The following is a 27060-nucleotide window of genomic DNA, read 5'->3' as shown; positions in this document are numbered from 1 at the left end:
TAGCGAGCCGATGATTCGTGTTGAAGTGGAACTAGAAATGCCCGCACATGGGGAGCCATAGCGGCCGTAACGGTTTCTGGTAGCTAAAAAAAGGCTCGCTTTCAGCCATCCTTTTTACCCCCCTACACCGATGTCTTCAGCAACCTCGCATGTATAATGAGAGAGGTGATAGCAGTCTCACCTTGGAAATTGTTAGATACAATACGGCGAAATGATTACTCAAGTGAGCTCCTTATTTGCCGCCGGGCTGCTATATCTGGCTGTCCAAACAATCTACCGCCTCTATTTTCACCCCCTGAGAAAGATCCCTGGACCGAAACTAGCAGCAGCATCAAGCGCGTATGAATTTTACTTCAACGTAATCAAAGGAGGAAAGTTCATTTGGGAGATTGAACGTTTACATGAAGTTTATGGTTAGTTTTGCTTGACTCGGCCCGAACCTTAATCTAACTCCGCCGCGATAGGGCCGATTATTCGTATAGCACCGACGGAAATCCATATCAAAGACCCTAGCTATTACGAAGAGATCTATGCTCCTTATTCTCGTCGAAGAGAGAAGCCTGAAAAATTCTACCGCCAATTTGATGTCGATGGGTCTGCATTTGTCACTGTCTCCTCAGAGCTACATCGCGAACGACGTACACCTTTGAGTAAATGGTTTTCAAAGTCAGCTACTACTGATATGATTCCTATTATTCATAAAAATCTGGATAAACTTTGTGCACAACTCTATAGTGCTTATAAGTCTCATAAGGTTATTAAAATAGATGCCGGATTCGCAAGCCTTACCTCGGACATCATTAACGAATATTTCCTCGGCTGCAACACCGGTAATTTGGACAAAGAAGATTTCAATGAGAGTGTTCGAGATGGAATAAACGGAATCCTTCAAAACTCTCATCTATTCTTCTTCTTTCCATTTATTGCAAAAATCATAGAGGTTCTTCCACTACCCGTCCTGAAATGGATTAATCCATTTATGCATGCCCTCATTGCCGAAAAAATCCGCGTTCATGGCCATGTCGTCGAAGCGCTTTCTGGAAAACGCACAAGTGAGGGATCTGTGCTAGCCTCGGTTCTTGACAAAGGTCTTCCCGAGCATTTGCGAGGTTCTCGTCGTCTTTCTAATGATGCAATGTCAGTTTTGACCGCTGGTACGGAGACAACTGCCAGGGCTCTGGTGGTAGGCCTTTTCAACATTACCAAAGATACCAGTATTAAGGATAAGCTACGAGAAGAGCTTAAATCTGTTATGCCGACCCCCCAGTCTCGTCCTACATGGGATGAACTCAAGCAACTACCTTACTTGGTAAGTTCCTCAGTCTCAGATACTTCGTTCTCTAGATTGTCCCTAATATTGTCACAGTCTGGTGTTATATCAGAAACTATGCGCCTTGCTACAGGAGTAACTATGCGATGTCCCCGGATTGCACCAAGCGAGACACTCGTCTATGGAGACTATACCATTCCACCTGGAGTATGTACAGGCCTATTTTCGCAATTATTGCATGCTCCGAGCCTATCTGCTAATCAGCCTATCAGACGACCATGAGTCAAATAAATTATTTCGTTCTAATGGATCCTACGATCTTTCCAAATCCCTACGTATTTGACCCAGAAAGATGGATCCACGCGGCTTCGGAAGGGCATCATTTGGAACGCTACTTGGTCAATTTCTCCAAGGGAAGCAGGAATTGCATTGGATTGAAGTAGGTGGCAGCTCATTATCAAATTTACTCAATGCTAATGTCTTTTCTAGCTTGGCTAGCTCCGAAATGTACTTGACGATCGCAACTCTCATCCGCCAGTTTGACTTTAGTCTATACCAAACGACAGAGAAAGACATTGAATTCGCTCGAGATTTCGCAGTACCCTACCCGGAGGAAGGAAACTCCTGTATGAGCATTCTGGTAGATGGCTTCGTTCAAGAATAAAGGTTGCAAGTATCTGGTACATGTTGTTGTTCATGGCAGCGGCCCACGTTCACTATAGGTATACCTATAATATAGGTATATTCTCGGCATCATATTTTCTTTCAAGGTTAGCATCGGGAATTTGTCTTTCGGGCTATGCAACTTTTTCAATGGAAGATTTCATATATATCAAATCTAACTTTATCTTGATCCGGCAGCATGGAAGAAGGTAAAGTAAGTGAAAGTTGGAAGAAGTATCTACATGCAGAATCCCGTGTAGTATAGCCCTTAATTCTCTGGCTTTCAAGAAGGGGCTTACCTGATTAGCTTTTGTTCTTGTACCTACAAGTATTAGGTAACATTCGTAAATAGTACCCTTGACGACCCACCTGGGAGTGACAATTCTATATCATGGCCATCCCATCTCTCCCTTCTGAGATTCATGCGCGGATAATACTTTATATCTCACAAATTTCTGATGTTGCCGGTTTATCCCAATGATGCCGTCTATTACATTCCCTATTCGACATGAAAACGCGAGAAAAGTTCCACTTTATTGGCATTCGCCCGGAAGTATCAACCACGCCTTTGGGCTTCTCATGAAAGATTCTTGAGCACCCAAATCTGGGAAATTATGTTCAACAAATAGAACAATACCAAAGGCTTGTGCGCGATACCCCATGGATTGAGACTGAAGAGCATCGTGACCTTAAAGCGGGTGATAGGGATTTTCTCCGCGCAGCTGTGCGCAAGCCGGGCTTTGTGGAATCTGAAGCGAATGCAGTTCTAAACATGCTAATGCAAAATTCCACCGAAATTGCCGATAATATCGAAAACTACCCTCGGTATTGCAGCAGGTAAGATCACACTCTCCTACATGGAATGTTGTCTACAAGAACAGTCTGGGCGGGCAATTTGTACCTTTCAATCCCGAGATCTTCATTAAATCCATTTGCCCACACAAAGAGAAGTTAGAAGTACTCCATATCGATGCCCAGCGAAACATGTACTATCTCAATCCTTGGGACATCAACGAAGATGTAGGATGGAAAATTGACGACCGAGATCCGGGTTTCGAAAAGGACTACTATTCTCCAGAGCCGCAAAGCTTTATCAAGACTTTGTGGGAAAACAACGGCTCAATGAGAAATTTTCGTGCATTGAGGCGTCTGACTATTGGGATCGGGCTTTTGTTGTATCAGGGAGTTGGGGGAAATTGTGAGGCAAAGGAGAAATTAATGCCGCCGGATGAACTGCCTGAATTTTGGAAAATTTGGAATATATTTGCGTTTGGGGCTACAAACCAGAGCATAGCCAAACAAAAGATGAACATATGGATGCATTGTTGGCATATTTTGAGTCAGGGTTATCTAAACCCAAGGAGATCGTGGGAATCGACGAATACATTCCTCACTTCCAAGATATGTTTGATCAAGACGATGAAATGGACGATGTGTGGCACCTAGAAAAGCACGGCCATAATCTTTCCAGGTGAAACCTGACAAAAGAGTTCGAACCTGTTTTGTGACTGAACGAAGGCCTCCGTGCAGATGAAAAGTCAGACTTCTATTATCTGAATTACCATGGCTGGGCAGCTGTATGCTGTATGCTGTATTCGTATTCTTCTATCTTCTACCTCTACCCTTGGGCATACTCATTCATGCTGAGTCGGAGTGATGAGTAGTCAAGAGAAAAGGCCTTTCCCTAAGGTAAATGTGGGAAAGATACATATTTAATGGTTTTCCGGTCTAGCAAATGTGGTATATGGCTAAGGTATTCATACTAAGTCACTTATCGAATGTGTAGGTTTTTGAAAGAGTTGTAATTCAACGGCGGTGTCGTGTACACGTGGCGAGGCTAGGTATCCTCGAAATACCCCAGTGCGGGAATTTCTCTGGAAAAAAACAAGGCCTAAATCTAACATATGTACATCGCGCACGAAATTTATGCGGCTGGGCTGAACTGGGACAGCTTGCGGACTTCTGTACCGTACTCCCATACAGTATAATGGGAGTTGGGCAAATGCCGGGGCAATGAACCCCAGGAGAGCTTCTAACGAATTAGAGTAGAGGACATACATAGCGTTAATAATCGCAGATAGATCGGCCAGATCCAAGCGCCGATTGGAATTCCCGACATGGGTTGAGACCATGGGGAGATTGAGGGAAAAGGCATTCAAACAAATCAGAAGCAGCCAACTATCATCAGAAGAGCACTCCGGATCAACTGACGAAGCAGATATCACACGACTCCAAAAGTCGGCGATTGTCATTAGTAATTTACTTCCCAAGGCTGGGGTTCCCGGAAGATTAGGGTTTTGGAACGGTTGACCTCGGGCGTGGCTTATCAGCGGGGTTGGCTTTGACAGCACGACCGAGTCACCGGGTTAAGGAGAGAATGGTTGTCTGGTCGGATAAGGGCTTATTAATGTCCCAGATAAGTCGAAATGACACTTTTCCTTGGATGTATTCTTACATTCTCGGTTGTCATTAATTTCGATAACTGAGGTTGAAAGCCAGGGCCGTGTTGTTATGGTTCCAAGGCATTGCAATGCAACAAAGAGGCTGTGAAATCCAAGATGCGGAGAAAAATGCAGGTCCATCCTTATCCAGATTAAGTCGTCTATTCTCCGAACTAGACTCCACTCTTCCCCTCTCTTTGTTGTCTGGAGATGAGCTCATAAACTAACGAATAATGCCATAAACAGGCATTCCTAGCCCGGGGTGCTTCGCCTTCTTCTCAAATTGCTATTCAACATTCCTCTGGGCCTGATCTAGCTTCGTGGACAAATCGACGTGGTGTATTGAGGAAGATGTTTCACCCAGCGAGATTGGGTCTATTGACCATCCTTACTTTGATTGTTCTCGTGGTACACCTGCCAGGGGCCTCAACAAAGCCATTGGAATTCTCGTCGCGTTCTTCGAATGGGGGAAAAGACTCAAATCGCAAGTTCGGCCCTGGAAAGCAAGGTGCTGTTGCGAGTGAAAGCTCCATTTGCTCAGGACATGGTACCAAAATTTTGGAACAGGGTGGAAATGCTGCTGATGCTGTTAGTCTATCTTTGAGCTCCACAAAACATTGACCCTGCACAGGAAGGCTAATCAAGGAGCTAGCTGATTGCGACTGAGTTCTGTGTCGGAGTCATTGGTAAGTACTGGCCCGAGCTTTTGTCTCCTTTTCATTTCGGGGATATGATGACTGATTGATATAGGGATGTACCATAGTGGAATTGGTGGAGGTGGTTTCATGCTCGTTCGATCTCCGAATGGGACTTTTGAATATGTAGACTTCCGCGAAACGGCCCCTGCTGCCGCATTCCAGGATATGTACAAAAACAATACAGACGCATCTCTTTATGGTGGTCTCGCAAGGTCAGCAACTTGGCATACTCCAAAGAAACGAATATCTTATCATCTAACGGGATTAATCACAGTGGTGTCCCCGGCGAAGTTCGAGCTCTCGAGTATCTGCATACACATTATGGATCTCTCCCATGGTCAACATTGCTAAAGCCTGCGATCCATACTGCGCGCAATGGATTCCCAGTCACTCACGATCTGGTTAAGTACATGGATTCCGCAGTCGGCGATGATGAAGACTTCCTATCAAAGGATCCAAACTGGGCTCTAGACTTTGCTCCAAATGGGACTCGCTTGGGTCTGGGAGACACCATCACCCGCAAGCGCTATGCTGCCACACTGGAGGCCATTGCGAAGGATGGAGCTGACGCATTTTATTCTGGCCCTATTGCGGAGAATACGATCAATGCACTGCAGGCTTCGAATGGTACCATGACTCTTGACGATCTCCGCAATTACACGCTGGCTATCCGTAATACGTCTCAGATTGACTATCGTGGACATACTGTTACCAGTACAACAGCGCCCTCGAGTGGCGTTGTTGCTTTGAGCATCCTCGATATCTTGGGCACTTATTCGGATTTCTTCTCTGGCGAGAATGCTGTCAATCTTAGTACTCACAGACTGGATGAGGCCATTCGATTTGGATATGGCGAGGTATGGTCTTCCGTCTCTTTAGTTTGCATGTCTAAACTAATTTTACTTCCAGAGAACCGAGCTTGGCGATCCGTCCTTTGTGAAGGGTGTTACGGAATATGAGCGAGATATGCTAAAAAAGTCCACGATTGCCGACATTCGGTCCAAAATCTCGGACAAGCATACACTTAATGTTTCGGCATATGATCCGTCAGGTCTGGAGAGTTTAGACACGTATGTAAAAGATGGCATTCGACTAAAAATAAGCCCTCAATTGACCAGTTTATTAGCCCCGGTACATCTCACCTTGCAGCAGCTGATCATACGGGCCTGGCAATCTCAGTTGTCACCACCATTAACACGCTATTCGGCAGCCGGGTGCTTGTGCCTGAGACGGGTATCATTATGAATAATGAGATGAACGGTAACATACTATTGACAAAACTGGATTATTTACCAATTGTTCTAATTGTGTGACAGATTTCTCAATTCCAGGGTCCTCGAATTCCTTCGGATACATCCCGTCGGAGGCTAACTATATCCGACCTGGAAAACGACCCCTCTCTTCCATTACTCCCGCCATTGTAACTCGATCAGATGGATCACTCGTCCTAATTGCTGGCAGTGCTGGTGGAAGCCGAATCATTACAGCAACAGTCCAAAACATCATTCATGTCATCGACCAGAATCTCTCCGCCGCACAAGCACTGGCCAAGCCTCGACTCCATGATCAACTGGTTCCCAACCAGGTGACCTTCGAATATACCTACGACAACTCCACTGTGGCCTTTATGAAGAGTCTTGGCCATAATGTCACCTGGGTGGCCCCTGGACAGAGTACGGCACAGCTAATCCGAGTCTTGCCCAATGGCACATTTGATGCTGCGGGAGAGCCGAGACAGCTTGCCTCAGCTGGATACTCTGTTCCATAGAGGATCATACCATCCTATGCTACACTGGTGCTTTTGTGTACCATCACTCAGTCCCTTTCTCTCTCCTTGTACGCTTCAAGTTGTCACGCGACTGAATATGAATTTCTGAGGTCGTTTGTAGATAGGCTGGTTTTATACTGGACCTAGGATAGAGCAAAGAAAATAATCATAGAGACGGAAACCCCTGTTCGCTACTCTTAGGTACAATCCCAATCCAATTCCCAAGATCCTTCAATCAAGTACTTCTACATATTAACCCTGTCATCTATACCTCTTCATCCGTATCTACCATCTTTATACCACTTTCTGCCTCAGGCCCACATACCCAACTGCGATAAGCCGATAAGTAAAGTGGTCCGTGCACTACCCGATCGCTGCTTCCCTTTTTGATCAAATTGATGCATCGCATTCACTTCGCTCCGTTCAGTCCTTCGTTTCTTTCACTTCTCACTGCTTACCTCACTTACCTTCCAACTCACTCCTTCTCCTTAAATCTTCTCATCGTACATATCATATCCTGACAATATTGATATTCTGCGTCATTTCGCACCACGATCTCGCTGTACCTAACTGCTCTTCTCTCGGGAACGCGACAAGGAACTTCCCCGCGTCCTGGAATGCCATTGCGAAGTGTCAAGTTCTTGCACGTACACCGTGGTGCTCTAGTGGCTCAAGATTGGTATAGTGATATCGAACTTCTCACATGACCAGTACATCGTTTTAATAACATCGCTTGTCAGAGCAATCAACTCATAATCCACCCTACTACCAACTCTCGTCGCATGCACTCCCACCTTATCTACGTCGTAAAGCATTTTTTCGGCTGCATGAAGGTCCACATCCGGAATGGTGGCCTCAGGGAACGCCAATGTCTCTATTGTCATTCCGACTCCCAACGTTGATATCAGCTCTTACCGGCCGTTCGGGGATGACTTTGAACGTACACTCGATAAAATCCTTACAGAAGAAGCAAGCATGGAAGAGTCGAGGGAAGAGGATTGGCCATGGTTCACGGGGTCTGATAATCCAAGTGTCTCGCCAAGCACATTCTCATCGCGAAGTGAAAGTCATGCTCGACAATCTCATTACTTCACGGATTCGACTCCGTCCAAGGGTAAGAAGAGTGGACCTCGTCGACGAATACCCGCAACACGCCATATTACCGTGATCGATCTCATAGAAGACAGTGACGCCGAATCAAGTCCCGATTCTGCTCCGCCTTCCGCGACAAACTTCCCCTCCGACGGAGCGAGTGATCAAAAAGAGAATAAAGAACAAGCAAGTCACATTAGGGACCGGAAGAAAGCAAAGACTCGACAACCCTTGAAGGATGCGCAGGAAGAAATCCACAAGAGAGTGTACAGGACAGTGACTTGGAGGAGGAAAATGACATATTTTCATCCTTGAACCCGTCTAAGCGGGAGCGTTTGATCAAATACATTGGACGGGACCTTCCGTTGAAATATCCTCAATCTATGGAAACTCCCACCAGAAAAAAATTTCTGGGCGATGTGCGCAACAAGGCAGCCTCATATGGCATATCCGAGTTGTTGATCGACCGTCTGATACATTATGTACAAAAGATTTATTTCGGCACGGACAATCCGCCATCAAAGCCAGCGCGGCAGATGGTCATACCGCCTGTTGGCGATGATGCCCAAAGGAATGAAAGCGCCAAACTCAATACTTCTACCAAGTCTTCGAAACAGTCCCAGTATAGCCCTCAACATTCTGCAGGGAAGAATGCTAGGGTGCAAAGCGCTCTTTCCATCCCCGAGACTAATTTGGAGACTGCGGATGGAGATGTCATACAATCATCAACCCCGGTCATTGGAAACAGCCCAAAGAAGTCTATTCTGAAGAGTCGTCGGAGCGGGCACAAGGGAACATATGAGGGTCATGATACCCGAGAGCAACATCCGAATGTCTCCGGAGAAATAAGTGAAGACAGAAATGCTTCCTTATGTGCACCAATCGATCCTGCTCGGCATAGTTCAAATGCTAGGCTTGTCGACGAGATACCGACTGCGCAGGCAAAGGCCAACGTCTCCATTGCTCAGCCGATCGCGATGGCAAAGACCAGAAGGTGCAATGAGAAAAAGCGCAAGAGAGGAGCATCAGACATGCAAGACTCACATGGAACATCTGATATCGCAAAGCAAAGAAGAGACAAGAGAAGGCGTGAAAGACACGAGCGTCGGAAATCAGGACATCACCCACCCAATTCGAAGCTGAATACAGATGAAGATAAGTCCCAAACTACGGCAAAACCAGCAGAGATCCCCCCCGATGGGACCCAAAACCGGAACAAATTGCAGTAGTGGAAAAACCGGTGACATACAGATCGACCCAAAGTTGGCTCGCAAACAGAAGCATCATCATGTCAAATCCCAAGCCAAGGTTCCGCCGTCAAGTCCCAAGACACCTGAACGTCAGATTCGACCATCGCCCTTTGATCGGACGCCACGTTCTCGTGGCACTCCCGGCAGCTTTCATCAATCACCCTTCGCTGTTTTATCGCCTGATCCTGCTAAATGGGACATGGATTTTTGACAACCGATGATTCGTCAGGGATGACCCCCAGCGATGAGGTGAAGTCGAAGTATTTCCAATCGAGACTAGAATGGCGTACAGAACAAACAAGACGGCCTGACGATGATGGGAATCCGATGATACGGTTGAGAATTTCTCCGGATTTATTGTCTTCGGATTCGTTCTTGGGTCAAACGGACAGTGATTCGGAACCCGGTAAATTTGGACTACAACCATTGGACAACGTGGAAGTTAACGACAGTTTACGCTTTCCATTTCCTGCTCCCACGTCAAAGCCTACGACTCCACAGAAATCTAACTGTTTACTACCCGAAACTCCAGTATCAAAACCTACAAGGCCTAGAATAACTAAAACCTCACCTTATTTCCCGAGCCTTCCAACGGACCCCGAGTCATGCTTACCATTCCCACCTATCGAGGCCCCATATTTTGGCCTTGTTCAGGAACAACTTGCACATGAACCCTTCAAACTGCTTATTGCAACAATCTTTCTTAACAGGACTCGCGGGGGGGGTTGCTTTGCCTGTCTTGTTTGAAGTATTCGAGCAATACCCGACCATCGATGCGATGGCGAATGCACGGTTATCTGACCTCGTATCTATGATCCGCTGCCTTGGGTTTCAAAACCAACGCGCGAGAAAATGTATTGATCTTGCAAGAACGTGGCAGGCCAGTCGCCCAGCCAAAGGCAAGCGATATCGCAAACTACATTACCCGCGGAAGTTAGATGGTCGAGACGTTGGGCGGGATGAATGTATCGATGACGAGGATATGCGCGTCGCATGGGAAGTTGCACATCTTCCTGGAGTTGGAGCCTATTCTCTCGACAGCTGGCGCATCTTCTGCCGGGATGAATTGCGAGAAATGGCTAATGACTGGCAAGGTACTGGGGCAACAATAACTGGCTTCGTTCCCGAGTGGAAGTCGGTTCTCCCTCAGGATAAGGAGCTACGGGCGTATCTGACGTGGCTTTGGCTGAAAGAAGGATGGACCTGGGATCACCACACTGGTGATCTGGAACCTGCTAGTGACAAGACCCGACGAGCTGCGCAAAAAGGTGGTGTGGCTCATGAAGAGGATGGCAACTGGATTCTCGAGACGTCACCCGTGAAACGAGTGGCCAATGGATTACATGCGGAGGATTGACCCCAGAGTCTATTGGATGTGAATTGTACTTTTATGCTTTTATTTTATTTGCACAGATTTGAAGATACCCTCTGAATTGCACATCGAATGATCTTTTGTTGACTAGAAGTTTATCACGTGCCCATCTACCTTCGATGTATACTCCCAGTAGACCATGATCATAAAACTATCGTATTAGTTATTATCCATTTGAACATAGAGATACTTGATGTGATTCAAACAATATCTAATATACTTATATCTATTGGCATATTAATTACTATCCCAACTACTTACAACTTGAGTTGATGTATATACTATGTACACTCCCACTGAATGTGCTGATTGGTTCACCGCATTTCCATTTGTGTTTCCCCCGACTTCGCCCTGCTCAATTTCCATCTGATCGCCCTGCTCAAAGCTCATCCACTTCCCACTCGAGTACCACTGACAGTTTGCTTTCTTTTTTCTTTTGCTGCTAGAACCCCCGTGGAATTCCGGGGATTTTCCCCGAAACTTTACGATCGACAACCGCCGAGCCCCCAAATGGCTGTTGGCAGCCAGTGATATCTCACCTCTGCCCAACTTAAGCGCCAGGCAGCACGTTATCCGTTCACAAAAATAGCATCTCCAGTGGCGGTGTTCGATAGCTATACCACGCCAGCATCGACTATCAACTACGTTCAACGTACCAAACAACAAGATACAAGATACAAACAGGAAAGAAACAGACGGACTGCGCCCGATGAACTAGCGGAGACGGGGTCCTTGGTGAAGGATCCACCTCTGCGGCTACGAATTTCTCGACCCAGCCATGTTTTTTCCGGTGAGACCTAATCAGCCCAAGAAGTCCAAATCCTCGAAGTCCTCCGTCGTTACCACCAAGCAAGGTCTGAAGCGTTCGTCCCAAGGACACTCCTCCCGCGTGTCAACCAAGGATCCCGAGCCTGAACCGCCGGTTCCCTCCTCCACTTCCTCGATATCTCACACCGCACCCCACCGCAGGGCCTCGATGCCAGGCGTTGACACTGCCAGTCGATCGGGGGCCGCCTCTTTTCTAGAATCGAGGACGAGTCTGCCATACCCTTCATTTTCGAAAGCTCATAGCAAGGAGGATGTCCGCACAGCCAATATACCGACGCCGGACCCCACTGATTTAACAAACCAACCTGATGATAATGACAAGGTCAATGGTGCGGGTCAAGCACGGACGGACAACCATAAAGCCCCTCCAAGTCCGCCCTTGACAGGTCTCGATGATCAATCATCATCTCGAAGAGGTAGTCCTGCGGTAGGCGAGGACGATAAAGGATCAGACAAGGAGAAGGAAAAAGAAAAAGAGAAAGAGAAAGAGCGGGCCAAGAAGAAAGCCAACATCAAAATCAGAGCCGAAGTCAATAGGTCCTCTTCTAGTCTTCGATCCAAGAAAGATGAGGGAACAAAGTCGAGCAAGACTATTCGCGCAGAGACACCCAAATCGAAATCATCCTCGAGGTCGGCTGAAAAAGAATCCTCATCCACGCGATCAGCCCACAAGTCGTCCAAGCCAAGAAGCTCTGAAGAGAAAAAGCCGAGCAAACGGTCAAGCCGCTCAACTTTGTCACCTTCGCGATCAAACACAACAATCCGTGATGCAGGCGTTGAATCGGCGAACGGCTCAGACGCTACCTCCATCGCCCCCAACCAACAGTATACCGTTCCCCGAAAACCGATGACTCCTCCGACGAAGCCTCCCTCGCGTAATCAAATTCGATCCTCCAACTCTCATCGACACACCCCGAGCGATGACTCAATTGACTATGGCAGACCTGTCATGAACAGTCCTGGTTTCGGCGGCCCTCCTCCACCACCACCTCCACCTGAAATGCCAGTGACTATCCCCAGAGTCGATTATTTATTGAAGGATGGCGGACTGGAAAACAAAGTGCCCAGAACTTTACTCGGTAATCCTGGTATCTCCGACCCATTCGCCCATCCAGCGACTCAGCCCCAGCTTGCTGCGGCGAAGGTATTCGATCCGTATAATCGACTTCTCGATGACTACCAGAAAGTAATGAGCAAGAACGGCTCTTTGGCTGTCGCAACAGGATATCGATCTGTAGCTCGACGGTTGCTGGATCGGTTAGAAGCTGTGTTTGCGCGAGATATATCGTCTGAACCTTGCAATTGTTTAATGTGCGATCGCGAAGAAGAGGAGCCACAAGAGGGTGTAAGCTGGGGAGAGGTGTTGGAATTGGTGTCTGGTCGTCGTGAACTTCCCATGTGGCCACCCTTTATTATGGCACACTCAAATATCGAATCAGACATCCCGGAGGAAGAGCATATCCCAATGCAGAAGCTTGATGTCGATGTGCCCGAAGAGTATCGTGATCATTTCATCCGCCAATCGCGCAAGACAAAGGTAGCAGTGGACAAATGGCTTTCCGAACAGAATGAACAGGCCAGCAGTGCACCCGTCGAAGTCGACGATGAGACCCTGACATTTGCTATGCTCACTCACCTTGAATCTCATCAACGTTCGTTGTTCTGCGCTCTACTCGGTATCAATTCCTCGACCCCCGTCCCTCGACCCGACGACGAAAAGCCTCGATCAAAGCCCTCAGCCCTTGTGTCATCGTCCCTCGCTATTCAAAGATTATATAGACTCTCTACCCACCCTCGTGATCCTGAGACAGCAATGTTCATGCTGAATAACCACTCTCTGCATCATGTCCTCGCCACGCTGTCCGCAATCAGTGATGATGAATGGGAGATCCTGATCTCCGGTCGATTCGACGGTTTCCTTCGCAGCGGTGCCGAAGATGCTGTCCCTCCAGGCGGTCCACGCTGGAATAACAGTCGCTCCAACACACCCTTCAGCACCGGTGGGATTTCCCGAGGCCCAACTCCAAATTATATGGACAATGGTAGACCGGCAAGCCAACCCAACGGCGGGCCATCATCCCCAGCCTCCTTCGGCGGGCCGATCGCACTGGACGAAGAGATGGAGATTGCCGCATTAGCGGAGGTCGAGCGAGACATCTTCCTCGGCATGGAAGCTCTCGAAGACGCTTTCGAAGCTCTCCACCTCAAAGCAGAAGTTGTCCGACGGGCTCTCCGTGAACGCGGTGCCGGCCTCTCAGTCGCGAATCAAAGCCGTCGTGGCTCCTATGTCGAAGCGCGAATGGGCACACCCTTCTCAGTTAATGCGTGGGAAAGTGGTGATGACGATGGCTTCCTTGATGATGATCGTTCGCTGGCTCCTGATGACTCGGCTAGTAACATCAGTTCTAACCGTCGTCGACGACCGAAACGTCGTACTGAACGACGAACTCCTGCTCCAGTGGAGGAGGAGGATGAAGAAGAAGATCGATCTCACGTTGGACGTCGTGATTCGAGAAATACCCGACGAAGATAAACACAATGAAAACAAAGCCGAGCAAAAAAACTTCCAATCCAAGAAATAAAAAAAAAGGCGAGAAAAAAAATTTGAGAAAAGAAGAGAAAAGAAAAGAAAAGAAAAACAGGAAGCTTTTTTACCCCTGGTTGGATTGGGCTTATTACGAATCGATGATTTACCAGATAGCAGAACCATTTGAATTGAAGGAATGGTTTGTGTTTTGTCTTCCTGGATAGTTTGTGAGGTGGATATATTGCATGGCATGTAGCGGATTGATGTTGATGATACCCACTCCTCTATCCTCTATACCTTGTCCGATTTCCTCTTTATAGGAACTGGCGCCGCTATCTTTTGATTTTTTCTTGAGCATTGCGGGCTTTGAGCCGTTTATGATTGATGAATTTTATGAGCTCGTTGGAGCGCGATGAATTGTTGACTAACAATAGCCCTATTGTTAAGTACTGGCAATGTAGTCTCTATGTTTTGTAGCTCAGGGCCGATACCCATATCATTCTGTGGATTGAATAGTCGACTAGGTGGTTGTTACTGGTAGTATACTATAGAGGGCCTAAGAGTTTTCATCTCGTGATATAAGAAACATCCTTTTGACGATTTGAAAAGAGCTAATGATGATCCCAGTTCTCGGGATTTCTGTCATTTGCTAGTCGTCTTGACCGTGGAGGGCGTCAAAGGAACGTACAATTATTACCCTTGTCACCATTTATTCCAATATAGTAAGGTTAACTACTAAATAATGAATAGCAGTTACTTCCAAGTAAGTACATCTGGGCAGAAGTACACTACTTCTACGCATTGCACAACTCAGGCTAGTACCGAGTTTGATCCCTTGCAATCAAATCCTGAGTGGCATTTTTCCCGATAAATATATCTCCTATTCTTCAGGTCAAACAATTCAACGGCTTGAATTGACTAGATGACTATCTAGTATGAACCTTCATACTAGATTCATAATTTCGATATATCGGGATATATGCGAGTCCTAGTTCACGAATGATATATTCAAGCTCGTAGCAACACACTCTGTATTGACTTATTCCAAGCTTTCCCTTCTTCATTGATCTATCAATTGTGCTTGAATCTATACATTACTTATCTTCACTCCTCCTGTATACCTAGATAGGAGTTGCCAGCTCCTATGGTTTTTCTAAAGAGGCAGTGCCTCTTTAGAAAAACCATCATTGGGGTCTGATTATAATATGGCCTACCTCCATTGCATGCACTTGCATAGAGGACTCTTGACTTGGTTATTGGCTATCTTCGACTAGCAAGTGAAAATATACTACATTTCGAGAACAGCTAGTAAGACATCCCTCATGTGATGGATCTTTGCTCATCGAAATGAGATTGGTGTCTAACACATGGCTGGGTGACACCAGACGCTGTGTTACAGAGGATGTGATGGACGGATGGTGACAGCGAAACCATTGTGAGGATGATCGTGTGTTTTCTTCCCATCACTCCTTTCTACTCACTTCAAATGACAAGTACTTGTAGTGTCCTATTCAAGGTCAAATAGAAAGTACCTGTATGTCAAGAGTTCCATTGCCTGATGCCATCAAAGCGGATGTCTATGAGGTGGTTTCGTAGCTACAATTATCTAGCTCTTGCTCGTTTTCAGAGTGCCCTTTTTCAAGATTTCGCAACAGATCGTGAAGAAGTAGCTAAAATCCTACCAACTTCACCTTCCTGTACGCATGAATCAGAGTGTAACGGGCCTGCCTGGGATGCAATCCTTAAAATCCTTTGAACTATCATTCGCGCAATTGGAGTGCTTATATTGATCAACATATCCTCCATTGGGGATGTTGAAATTCATTCTTGCTGCCCAGTCGATGTTGCTAATATGCTCTACGCTTACCGTGAAATATTTATGTCCTTCGCCCTCTAAGAGGTGTTTCTTGATGCCATGGATTCAGATGCGACAAAAATTGCATGGATCAGTACGCACACGTCCATTCACTCTTTGGGGACTATGCTCATTCCGAATATTCCTCTTTGAAATCATGGAGGCTCGGGCAACATCCGCTACTTTTTGCAAAGAGGCTTGGATGGCGTCCCTTCAATGCCCTCCACGGGCTTTTGTTCGAGACTGTACATAGTCAGGATCCATCGACCCACACTTAACAGTATGTTTTGCAGACTCCGCAGCATGTCCAAAACCTCTCGTCCATGTCTCATTCTTTTTGCCTAGTTCTTTCAGCTCAAAATCAAGCCAACTATACCAAAATCTCCTTGATATAACCCCAATGCTCTATGCCTTTTCAGGCAGCTGCTAAATAGTCCCAAAACTGTCTCTCGAGATACCGTACAAACCCGAAAGATGATCATGGCCCCTGCTCCTGTACGTCTTCAGATAATTTGTAAGAGCCACCAATATGTTTGATATCATGCTTTTGGTATCACTTGGCATCGAGTCCCAAATTCCAGTTCGATCAAGGACACCGAGCTCCGAATGAAAGAACAGAAAACTGGGGGAGATCGTGCGACCGTTCTACGGTATGTAGTCACTAGTTCAGATAATCTAGAGATCGGAAAGATGCCGTGTGTGAGTACTGTTACCCGATTCAGGAAGAAGCGAGAAGCGCATACAACCGCCCGGGCCATTAGAAGGCTTGGCCGGTTCCTTGATCGACTCGAAGGACTTGAGTCCATCCCATGATCCAAATCGCGTCTATCCGGGGGTGTTCAGCATAGACCATGATCGACCAAGATGTTGTGTCTGGTGATTAGAAAAGAAATGGAGAGCTGCGCTTTTACTTAAAAATTGGATCTCGAAGCGCAACCTTTTTTCAATCACTTGAAGGGTTTGATGACCCTATTTGGGTATACCCCTATTCATCCCAGTGGCAATCAACGTGTAAATCTAGGGCTGAAGAGAAAGGTATTGAGATCGACCATGAAGCTATCACTGAGGTTTGTATCGGAGACCAAAAATGGTCCTGGCAAAGATCTAGATCCCGAATTTGATAGATGTAAGACACCATGATGCTAGCTTTGGTGATAACCCTGGCCTTGAGGTTAGAACAAGAATTAAACCATGGATTATCGCATCTTACAGCGGAGCATGCCCTCTTGAATGATGATCATTGAATCCTTCAGGTCCCATTTTGATAGTCAGTAGTCGAATAGCTATTGAAGGGTTAAATTTTCCCTCGACAGGTGGGCCTTCTGACGATATTTTAGTGCGGTCGCGCATGGACAAACTCAAATCATCGCCATTGCGACACGCTAATCGTTTATAATACTGCACTATGAAGTTCAGAAAATTCTCTTCTCGAGCCAAGACAATGGCCTATCTTAAGGCTATCTAATAGTCCATGTCGATCTAGGAAGTATGGGGTACAGTTACATTCACATGCGAGGGATAAAAGGCCGTTGTTTATGTATGCACATGTCCTAATGAGGAGAACGGCTTGATGCAATATAGAGATCGACATTCGTGCATGAACCGTGACGGCTGTTGAGCGGTAGTCGTTCTCAATATTGAGACTTCCAAGGCTGTGAATGCATGATAAGATGTTGCATACTACTAGTATAAGCCCTAGTATGGCTTACCTATAAGGATCGATGGGCATCAATTCTAACTCATCCTTCATAGCTGTAGATTTATACCGTTTAATGCAGCTGGTACAGCCAGCCTCTGAAATTCAAGGATCTTGCACAAATCACCCAAGTCAAATAGGAACTTTCACATGTTTAGGGCAAGGGTGCCAGATTAGGGTTGAGGATCACTTAAAAAGGTCTAGAATGAACAGATAGTCTCAACCGTCGCCATGACTATTTGTACATACATAGTAGTATATCGGAAAACTATTCCCGTTTAATCTCCGTATACATTGCTTGAAAGTTTTGTTTGTTGATAGACCAAAGCTAATTTTCTCAACCTTCGATGACTGAAGTTTATTCCACGGTACCAATTGATCCACAATTTCAATGACACCCCTTTCAGAGCCAGGCCCGCGGCTGTCCTGAATGCAGATCGGTGGCGGGGGACCTAACAGAAACAGGCAGGTCAAGCAGACTCCATCGTGCATTGTCTGGTGGTCTATACGGAGTAAAGCCGGTGCAGAACCATGGAATCCCAGATATGTCGACCCGCTGCCTCGTAAACTATGAAGCACGACCCTTGAATCGTGGTACGAGATCGAGGTTGATCAGCAAAGCATTTTGAATAGTGTCGATATACTATTCACAGATTCCTCGATGTTGACTTCTGGACTCGAGGCTGAGACACAATGGCACTCGGTGCTCACCTACTCACCCCCTTAAATCCGGACTTGCCGATAATTCCCCCTTGTCAGACCCCATTCAAGTTGTCGCCACCGCCCTAAAGATGGTCTCTGTCTTGCTCGGGGAGAACATTCCTCGGAACGGTGACAAGTGGATTGTTGTGAGCGCATTGCAATCTCCAAGATCGCTGCTAACGGCTTGAAGAGGTATGGTGCTTGTGCGTAACCATCTTTAGCCGGTTCATCTTGATGATCAAGCTCCATCGAATCCGCAGCCATGGTTGACACTAGCAAGCCAGAAGGCTCACCGCAAATCACCGCCCTCTGTGGACCTGTTGTGCCCCTGCTTATTGCTCCTCGGCACATGGCTGCCATCTGTCTTCCCCTTGTCAGCGGGTCGGCTCAGCGTAGAGACATTGTCTTGTGTGTATATATTATAACCATGGCGGGTCATGTGTGACAAAGTACCGAGGACTCAACCCAGCCGGGTCAGTCCGTTCAGCTCGACTGTTGATCATCACACATTGTACAACATCAATTTGCCTCCATAAAAAAACCACATACGGAAATCACCGGATGAATCCAGATTTTGCCAAAACACGGGGTAGAGTTTTTGCCCAGAAAGCCCCAACGCTTCTAATGACGCATGCAAGCCTTTGGAGAAAAACCCCCTGATCATACTACTAGCGGGCCAAGTGGAAGTAAGAAATTGACCAGCTCATCTCGGCAGGGCGCCCCGATGGGGTCGGGGTAATAATAAACCAATGGACAGGAGGAAGATTGTGGGAACGAAGCTTAATCGGGTCCAATGGCATGGCCATAGTAACCAATAATGTACTTCCATTATTTGATGCTAGAGAGTTTTGCTTTTCTCGTGCAAGATCGACATGCATTTTTCTAGAACTGTCATTCACGGCAGAAGCACATGAATTAATAGGCTGCGACTGTCAGTTTGAAGCTCTCAAACGTGGGTTTCCTGCGGAGATTCGTCGTAATAATGCACAGTCATTGGTTGTAGATGTCGCATCACCTAAAATCCGTTACCAGAAATATCAAGCCCCGCCTGTTTAGACACGGAGATCTAACCAAGAGCAGCAGTCGGTTTTGACGGTGCACTAACTATAAACTCCGTGTCCATGAAACACATGCTACCAACTTTAAGCCCGGGTATTATAGTAGGGCACGCGGCGGAACGTGGCCCGGGCCTTCTCTTGCCTTCTACGGAGTACATGCTGCTTGCTCCTTTATCGAAATGACAGGGACCATAGAAGAGCTGAGGTCTTTGACTGGCTCGACACGCTGAGTATGTGTTATACCAGTGGGATGCAATGGTCTGCACGGGGAAATTGTCAGCCTCATGCGGAGAAAGCGGCTTTCGTGGTTTTTCACTTTCTCCTCGATTCCCACGTTTTCATCGACTTAATTCAAAGAAGAAAAAAAAACGTAAGCATTTCTGGGGGATTTGCAATTGGAACGCAATTTCCCACAGACATAAAACTCTCCTTTTGCCAACCTTTTATGCCATACAGCGCACGCCTGGACGGTGATCTTGAGTGGATATAGCCGTCTGGACCAAACTCTGACCCCATTCATTCGACTTCCCGTCGCAGAGACTTCTTCCAAACCCCACCCACGCCCCTGTTCAAAGAGGGGTCATGGTCGCCTGGAGTGGGTACGGAGTACAGTAATGTACAGTAATAATGGCTACTTCTGGACTAAAGGTAGTTATGTATGGAGTTGTTTGCCTCAATCATGGGTGTAAGCCCACTTCGCGGCACCCGAACGGAGATGATCCCCTGGAGGACCCGCATAGAAGCTTCGAAATGCCTTGAAAGCAAAGAGCCATTAACCAAAAATGGCCTGTGTGTAGAAAAATGCCATTATCTTGCTCCTTAACTTATTGACAATAGAGTTCGCTGAACCAGACCATGGATTTTTTGTGGGTTTATTCCCATCCCCTTGGGCTCTGATCACTCGTTACTTTAATAATCCTGGTCCATACCCCTGCTATTCTGGATCGTGTCTTTTCCACCCTGTTCCGCCCGGCCATTTGTGATCGAAGAGAGGAAAAAAAAGAGAAGAGAAAGTGGAAAAGTCTTCCCCTATCAACTCACCACGACTTCCATTCTCATTCGGCTGGGGGAACTGGCATTTGCATTGTCATTGAAACGACAAGGCCTGAGTTTGATCTTTCCAAACAAGAAGATCTACTTGCCTTGACAGGGAATTGGACAATTCATTGCAACCCGGTTTAGGACCGTAATGGTTGCTGACAACGTCTGAGAGAGAGAACATACCACCCTCATTACTCCCAATATGTCTGCCCTCGCTCTACTCAGCATGTTACCGAAGGAGGGTCTTCATCCTCGATTGACAAACTATGCGACACTGGATATCGATCCATTGCCTACAGCACAACGGCGAGGACTGATCGCTGTTTCGGTCATGGCTTTTCTTTCCTTTCTTGCAACCGGAAGTCTACTTGCATTCATTACATACCGACTTATTTTCTGGAAATCCAGCTACTCCCGATACATCGGTTATAACCAGTATATTATTCTGATTTACAATCTCGTTCTTGCGGATTTCCAACAATCACTCGCCTTTTTGATTTGTTTAAAATGGATTGTTACGGACAAGATCAAGTCTGGCACAGCCGGCTGTTTCTTACAAGGTCTTTGGCTTCAGATTGGTGATCCCGGCTCCGGTCTCTTCGTCCTGGCAATTGCGTTTCACACTTTCCTTCTTGTTGTTTGGGGGCGTAAAATGCCCTACAAGGTTTTCGTGTGCTTTGTTTGCGGCGTTTGGGCATTTGTAGCCCTTATTGTCATTATTCCTCTTGGAATGTATGGTGCCGACGTCTACGTCCCATCAGGGGCATGGTGCTGGATCAATTCGGATCATGAGACAGTTCGTCTTTGGACGCATTATATCTGGATTTTCCTGGCAGAATTTGGAACAGTAGCTCTCTATGCAGTCATGTTCTTCCAACTTCGGAGACAGATCAAGGCTTCCGCCATTCTTGGTAACAGCCAGCTGGAGAGTCTGAAGCGTCTGCGTCGTGTTGTCGGATACATGACCATCTATCCCATCGTCTACATCATTCTCTCTCTGCCATTGGCTGCTGGACGTATGGCAACAGCAAATGGGGATAGTCCATCAATCACCTTTTTCTGCTGTGCTGGTAAGTGTATCCTTTGAGCCAATTGGGCCATCTATCACGGGAAGTGAATTAGATACTAATGTCTGAAATAGGTGCTATCATTACCAGTTCCGGTCTTGTCGACGTGGTTCTTTATACCCTTACCCGCCGCAACCTCATCATCGACTCCGAGCCTAGCCATGATCGTTCTTATAACAAATTTGCCAGCAGCATGGGACGCCGCGGTGACACGCATCTTACAACCATCACTGCCGATCCCACGACACGCAGACAAGGTATTCACGACGATGATCCCGATCGCGATGGCTCGACCGACAATATTGTGCAACCCGGCGTTGAACTGGGTCCCATTGGAAAAGTGTACCAAGAGACCACCATTGAGATCACAACTGAACCCGCATACCCTTCAGAAGGTGCTAGCGAACGTTCCAGCAAAGACGATTTCAATGATTCACCTTCACGGATGTGGCGACGATAATTCTCCTGCGACTTTACATGACCGGCCCTATTATTATTTTTTCTCAGCCCGGATCAGTCGCAAACTGTGTCATGTTTATGCTCGTGCATTCAATTTTACTTCAAGGATGCTGCACAAATTCAATTTCTTTAATACCACTTCACAACTCGCCTTGACTTTCTCTACGCTTTACACAGACGATTCGAAGCCCTTGCAAATCACCATTCTACTTTCTCTCGAAACGACTCTTCATTTACCCTTCTCTATCTCCATATTATGGTGGAGCTCTGTACATATCCTTGACGATTACTTCTATTACACTCACGTGGATTGGATAATAGCACGGTGTACTCGGAAGATTCCCATGTATATCTAGCTGCTTAGATTGACATCTGACTAGCAAACAATAAACTCTTTCTTTTTATGAGCAGTACTTTCCTGATTTGCTCCAGGGCCCTTGGGCTTCTTGCACCAAACTACGATCGTTAATACTGTTAGCTCATTGTATGAGCACTTGGCTTCCTGTGCATATAATATTATGTGATATACTTGAATAATTTCAATGGTCGCAGCGTGGCTAGTAACGTCCACGTTAAGTCTACGGCTAGACTAGTAGTGCAGCTGCATTTCAGACTGCTCGAAAATCGGAGTCAATCAATCGTTAAAACCTAATATCCAAGGCCCCCCCTGAATCTCCGTGGATTGGGATCATTTAAGATACCGTGATCGAACGAAAGGTCCCAGGAATGACAGCTTGGCAAACCAGCTGTCAATATCAAAATGGCTTGACCTCTGAGTCTTTGAGATCATTGGTCTCGAAGATTAAATATAGCATCTCATTGCTGGCAGTTGTAGACTTATTTCGTCGACGAATCCTTATTTATTCTACTCCGCCGGTACTAGTACAAGTAAGAGCTTGTGGGTAGCAGAAGGTCGCTTGTACACTGTCGAGAACGGCCCGAGTTTCACAAAAACCAATCTTCGATACACGCACAACAATTGAAACTAGCAGAATGGCTATGTTCAGTCGCACAACATTCAGGATATAGCACAAGACCTCCGTGAACCGCATTAAATCGAACGCACCGTTGCATCTTCAACTGGAACATCGTGACTGGATAATCAAGGTTGATAGAGTATAACAATACATTAAATGCCATGATGAGCAGATAGTTAACTCTATCTTATTAGGTGATATGATGTGAAGTTGAAATTTTTAAAACGCCCGTCTGAGTACGGCATCTCTTAGACCTCCATCATGGCAGTACTTGAGTTGACAAAGATCTTGTCACCTCCGCTTATCATCTTCGGTAATACGAGAAAGAGTTCTCAATTGATGCATTATAGAAACCTCATATATGTACTCTAGCAATATTCCTTAGTCTCCAAGACATTGTTACTTGGGCTAACCCGGTAACGAAAGATGTGGCCTCTGTAAAAACACAGAGAATAGGTCGGGGCGCATCATCTTCAGCAGGCATTGTGAGTGTAAATCTCACATAAAGCAGACCAAGTTTTGTGTATCTACTTGCTCTCACCCCCGAGAAAACTGACTAATGCTAGAAACGACCGTTCATAGTACGGGTATCAGCCGTCACAATGCGACTATGAAGGTCCCATAAGCTCTTCATTCGAAAGCGGTCTGAAACCTTGCAATGGAACTGTGAGACTATTTCCAAGCCGCCGGTAGTGAATTTCATTTCGTTGAAGCTTACCTCAAAAAGTGCCCTGCCTTACAGCCAGCGTGTTGCTCTGGGACATGCGTCAATCTGGCAAGTGATGTAAATCATTGTGGTGTCTGTACCACATCATGCATCAATAATCTATGTCCCGGTAAGCAACCCAGTTGTTGCTCGGGGAAATGCGTCGATATCTCGAGGAATAACGCCAACTGTGGCGGGTGCAACATTACTGTGAGACTTAATTTTATTTTGGTCAAGATATCAAAACAGTGACTAATCGATCACTGTACTCTAGTGCACTGGAAATGGCACATGGTGTTGCTCAGGCCTGTGCGTTAATCTCTATACTAGTCCAGTCTATTGCGGTTCCTGTGAGAGAACACCAGTAAGTCGCAGCTCAAACCTCGATATTCTCGGGTCACTTTTCATAAATAGTTCACCACTCGATATAGTGCGGCGGTATTTTGCCTGGCTGTTGTACTGGGCGATGCCGCGATTTTTCCTTTGATCCTAGTAATTGCGGAGCATGTAATACTAAGGTAAGGTTCCAGATCCCTAATCATCAGTGAGGGTTGTCTCTGAGTATACACAGTGCAACACTTCTATTCCTACATGTTGCTTCGGAAATTGTACGAACCTCAACAACGACCCCAGCCACTGCGGATCTTGCTCAGCTTCACCTTGTCAAGGAACTATCCCAGCTTGCTGCTCAGGCGTATGTGATGACCTCTATAAGAGCTCACTTCATTGCGGATCATGCAGCGTAACTGTAAGCCAAGAAACCCTCAAAATTCCAATCACAGGAGCCCAATCTGATATCCACCTTCTCATCAAGTGCGGCCCTTCCGCCTCAACATGCTGTGCCGGCAATTGCACAAACTTGAATACGGATCCGAATAATTGCGGCGCCTGTGCAGCACCACCATGCACTGGCCTATCGCCGAATTGCTGCGGAGGAAATTGCACTAATGTTAATAATGACCCGAATCACTGTGGCTCTTGCACTGCATCTCCATGCCCCGGTGTGAATCCAGCCTGTTGCTCGGGGGTCTGCGCCGACTTGTCCACCAGCCCACTTCGTTGTGGCTCGTGTAATACCTCAGTAAGAAACATTTTCCTGGATAAACGGTTTATTCTAACAAGTGAAGTGCCCGGCTTCGTTTCCCACTTGTTGTTCAGGAATATGCACCAATCTCAACACCGACATGAGCCATTGCGGCTCTTGTGTAGCTGCACCATGCACCGGGCAAAGGCCAGCCTGTTGCGGTGGCTCTTGCACAGACCTATTCAACAATTCATTGCGATGTGGATCGTGCAATATCAGTGTATGCTTTCCACTTCTTCACTGAACTTCTTAGCCAGCTCACATGTTTAATTATAGTGTTCAGTTACTCAACCAACCTGTTGCAATGGTACATGTACGAACGTAGCTAGTGACCCAAGATTTTGCGGGTCTTGCTCAGGAACACCATGCACTGGCTCAATTCCTGGGTGTTGTTCCGGGGTTTGCACTGATTTGGGTACCAATCCGTGGAAATGTGGCTCATGCAATACCACCGTAAGTTGTTCTCGCTCTTGATAGTGAGATATTTGCTGATATACTTAATTGTCTTCAGTGTACTGTTTCTAAGCCAACATGCTGCGCAGGGACATGCGTGAATGTGAATAACACAGCATCGGCATGTGGCAGTTGTGGAAATACAGTGAGTTCAGTCCAGGTCATATATTTTCTAGTGAGCGCAATATAAACCAAGAGATCGATGTCTAGTGTCCAGCAACGTTGCCGACTTGCTGCTCAGGTATTTGTACGAATCTCAACACAAATTCGTCAACATGCGGAACCTGCAATAGTACTGTATGTATCGACTCGTTCCTATTGAATTTGGCAATTTATTGATCTGCGGAATGTCAAAACTGACTCAAGAAATGACCAGTGTACAGCATTGGCCCCTACGTGTTGCTATGGAGCGTGTTATAATCTGCTTACATCTCCTATGCGCTGCGGGAGTTGCAACATTACGGTCAGTAGTATCATTCGCGCTTTTCCATTATTACTTCAATCGTGGTGCAGCAATGGTAACTTCTAACTGTTTCTTAGTGCGGTGTTACTCAACCAACGTGTTGTTCGGGGTGTGTGCAAACCTAAACTCATCACAAACAAATTGTGGACTCTGTGGGAACATAGTGCGATCTTTCGTGCCCGGTACTTATGGATTATACAACTAACCCTGATGAACTTTAGTGTCCTATCGCAAATCCCAGTTGCTGCTCTGGATCATGCACTAATCTGGCCACTAATCCTCTTAATTGCGGAGTCTGTAGCAGAGTGGTACGCAATAACCATTTTAAGCAGCAACGGACTACCAGTTGCTTTTCCTAGTAGCTGGATACAATGCCCAAGATGTTTACTAACTGGCACAGTGCGGAGCCACAACTCCGAATTGCTGTGCTTCACTTTGCACTAGCATATTGACCGACAACAAGAATTGCGGAGCTTGTGGAACTGCGGTACGCGATTTACTTATGCCCCTTCATTATGATTTTCGATAGACATGATTTTGCTTCGAAAGTTGACATTCGATGACAGTGCAATATAACGGCACCTTCATGCTGTGGAGGCATATGTACCAATTTGAATACGAATTCGTTCAACTGCGGCGCTTGCAATACAACTGTCTGTGACCATCCTCGATTTGAATCAGTCTTCCTCTCACTGACTCTTTATCCAGTGCCCGGCTTCAACACCGAACTGCTGTGCTGGAAAATGTACAACGCTTATCACTGACTCCAAAAATTGTGGCACATGTGGCACAGTAGTACGTATCATATACAGAAAAGAGTTTTGAGAAGGTCTAATCATGGAGAAGTGCCCGGCATCATCACCAACATGTTGCGGCGGTGTTTGTGTCAACTTGAATAGTACCTCATCCAATTGCGGCGCATGTGGTACATTGGTATGCTTTGTGAATGATATGATATGCCTGGAGTGGGGAGGCTAATCGATCAATTCAACTAACAGTGCAATGGAACTACATCAAACTGTTGTGGAGGTGCTTGTACCAACACAACATACGATCCTCGTAACTGCGGATCATGTGGCCGAAATGTGAGTATTATTATTTTCACACCGTATGCGTGTTTGGAAAAGATATAGTTTGACTCTTTTCTTCCTCTTAGTGCACGGTATCACAAAACTGCATAAACGGCACTTGCGGAGTATGTCCCGTCAATACTACATATTGCAATGTGACAGGCCAATGCGTAAGTTTTGATTGAATTCGAAGCTGCTCGTAATACTGACAAGACTGAAGTGCGCGACAAACTTTACCTGCATCGGAACAGGACTCAACGCTGGATGTTGCGCGAATTCATTCGTGTGTCCCGCCCTTCTCCAGCCCGGCGGCCCTGCAGTCTGCGTAAGTGAATCAAAGACTAAACCGTACGCTTCCAATGCTAACTGGGGTGAAAGTGTTTATTGCCGTGTGTACTCGGCTTATGCGCCGTATCACTTGATCGTAACAGAACGCGACTTCTGTTACCTTCGTAAAGATTAAACCATGGATACGCCTAGTGGAATGAATAAATCCATGCTTCTTTCTCGCTTGAATAAA

At 46.3% G+C, this 27060-nt stretch overlaps 8 protein-coding genes across 8 annotated transcripts; all 8 read left to right on the top strand.

Annotated features, from left to right (window-relative positions):
- Nucleotides 1-211: 211 nt before the first annotated feature.
- Nucleotides 212-1934, top strand: N7469_000956 (cytochrome P450; the record flags this gene model as incomplete). The annotated part of the gene is made up of 5 exons (XM_056639876.1): nucleotides 212-413; nucleotides 465-1309; nucleotides 1367-1477; nucleotides 1543-1709; nucleotides 1760-1934. 5 exons carry the CDS (start codon nucleotides 212-214, stop codon nucleotides 1932-1934), a joined length of 1500 nt encoding a protein of 499 aa, XP_056505633.1.
- A 2791-nt stretch (nucleotides 1935-4725) lies between these two features.
- Nucleotides 4726-6840, top strand: N7469_000955 (gamma-glutamyltransferase; the record flags this gene model as incomplete). Its single annotated transcript, XM_056639875.1, has 7 exons — nucleotides 4726-4962; nucleotides 5027-5060; nucleotides 5125-5284; nucleotides 5347-5929; nucleotides 5982-6142; nucleotides 6199-6332; nucleotides 6389-6840. The coding sequence occupies 7 exons, from the start codon at nucleotides 4726-4728 to the stop codon at nucleotides 6838-6840; spliced, it is 1761 nt and encodes a 586-aa protein (XP_056505632.1).
- Nucleotides 6841-7686: 846 nt separating this feature from the next.
- Nucleotides 7687-9161, top strand: N7469_000954 (uncharacterized protein; the record flags this gene model as incomplete). The annotated part of the gene is made up of 2 exons (XM_056639874.1): nucleotides 7687-8092; nucleotides 8179-9161. The coding sequence occupies 2 exons, from the start codon at nucleotides 7687-7689 to the stop codon at nucleotides 9159-9161; spliced, it is 1389 nt and encodes a 462-aa protein (XP_056505631.1).
- A 688-nt stretch (nucleotides 9162-9849) lies between these two features.
- Nucleotides 9850-10539, top strand: N7469_000953 (putative pre-mRNA splicing factor; the record flags this gene model as incomplete). The annotated part of the gene is made up of 1 exon (XM_056639873.1): nucleotides 9850-10539. The coding sequence occupies one exon, from the start codon at nucleotides 9850-9852 to the stop codon at nucleotides 10537-10539; it is 690 nt and encodes a 229-aa protein (XP_056505630.1).
- Nucleotides 10540-11332: 793 nt separating this feature from the next.
- Nucleotides 11333-13915, top strand: N7469_000952 (uncharacterized protein; the record flags this gene model as incomplete). The annotated part of the gene is made up of 1 exon (XM_056639872.1): nucleotides 11333-13915. The coding sequence occupies one exon, from the start codon at nucleotides 11333-11335 to the stop codon at nucleotides 13913-13915; it is 2583 nt and encodes an 860-aa protein (XP_056505629.1).
- A 6518-nt stretch (nucleotides 13916-20433) lies between these two features.
- gprC lies at nucleotides 20434-21788 on the top strand (the record flags this gene model as incomplete). Its single annotated transcript, XM_056639871.1, has 2 exons — nucleotides 20434-21331; nucleotides 21403-21788. Coding segments are annotated over 2 exons (1284 nt in total), but the record flags the coding sequence as incomplete, so codon positions are not given.
- Nucleotides 21789-23754: 1966 nt separating this feature from the next.
- Nucleotides 23755-24216, top strand: N7469_000950 (uncharacterized protein; the record flags this gene model as incomplete). Its single annotated transcript, XM_056639870.1, has 3 exons — nucleotides 23755-23834; nucleotides 23902-23988; nucleotides 24042-24216. The coding sequence occupies 3 exons, from the start codon at nucleotides 23755-23757 to the stop codon at nucleotides 24214-24216; spliced, it is 342 nt and encodes a 113-aa protein (XP_056505627.1).
- A 470-nt stretch (nucleotides 24217-24686) lies between these two features.
- Nucleotides 24687-25108, top strand: N7469_000949 (uncharacterized protein; the record flags this gene model as incomplete). The annotated part of the gene is made up of 3 exons (XM_056639869.1): nucleotides 24687-24774; nucleotides 24884-25007; nucleotides 25066-25108. The coding sequence occupies 3 exons, from the start codon at nucleotides 24687-24689 to the stop codon at nucleotides 25106-25108; spliced, it is 255 nt and encodes an 84-aa protein (XP_056505626.1).
- Nucleotides 25109-27060: the final 1952 nt, after the last annotated feature.

Source organism: Penicillium citrinum, assembly GCF_028827155.1.
Source record: "Penicillium citrinum strain IBT 23319 chromosome Unknown utg000001l:1.0-4955037.0:1.0-4956770.0, whole genome shotgun sequence".
NCBI lineage: Eukaryota > Fungi > Ascomycota > Eurotiomycetes > Eurotiales > Aspergillaceae > Penicillium > Penicillium citrinum.
This window is presented reverse-complemented; position numbering and strand designations above follow the sequence as displayed.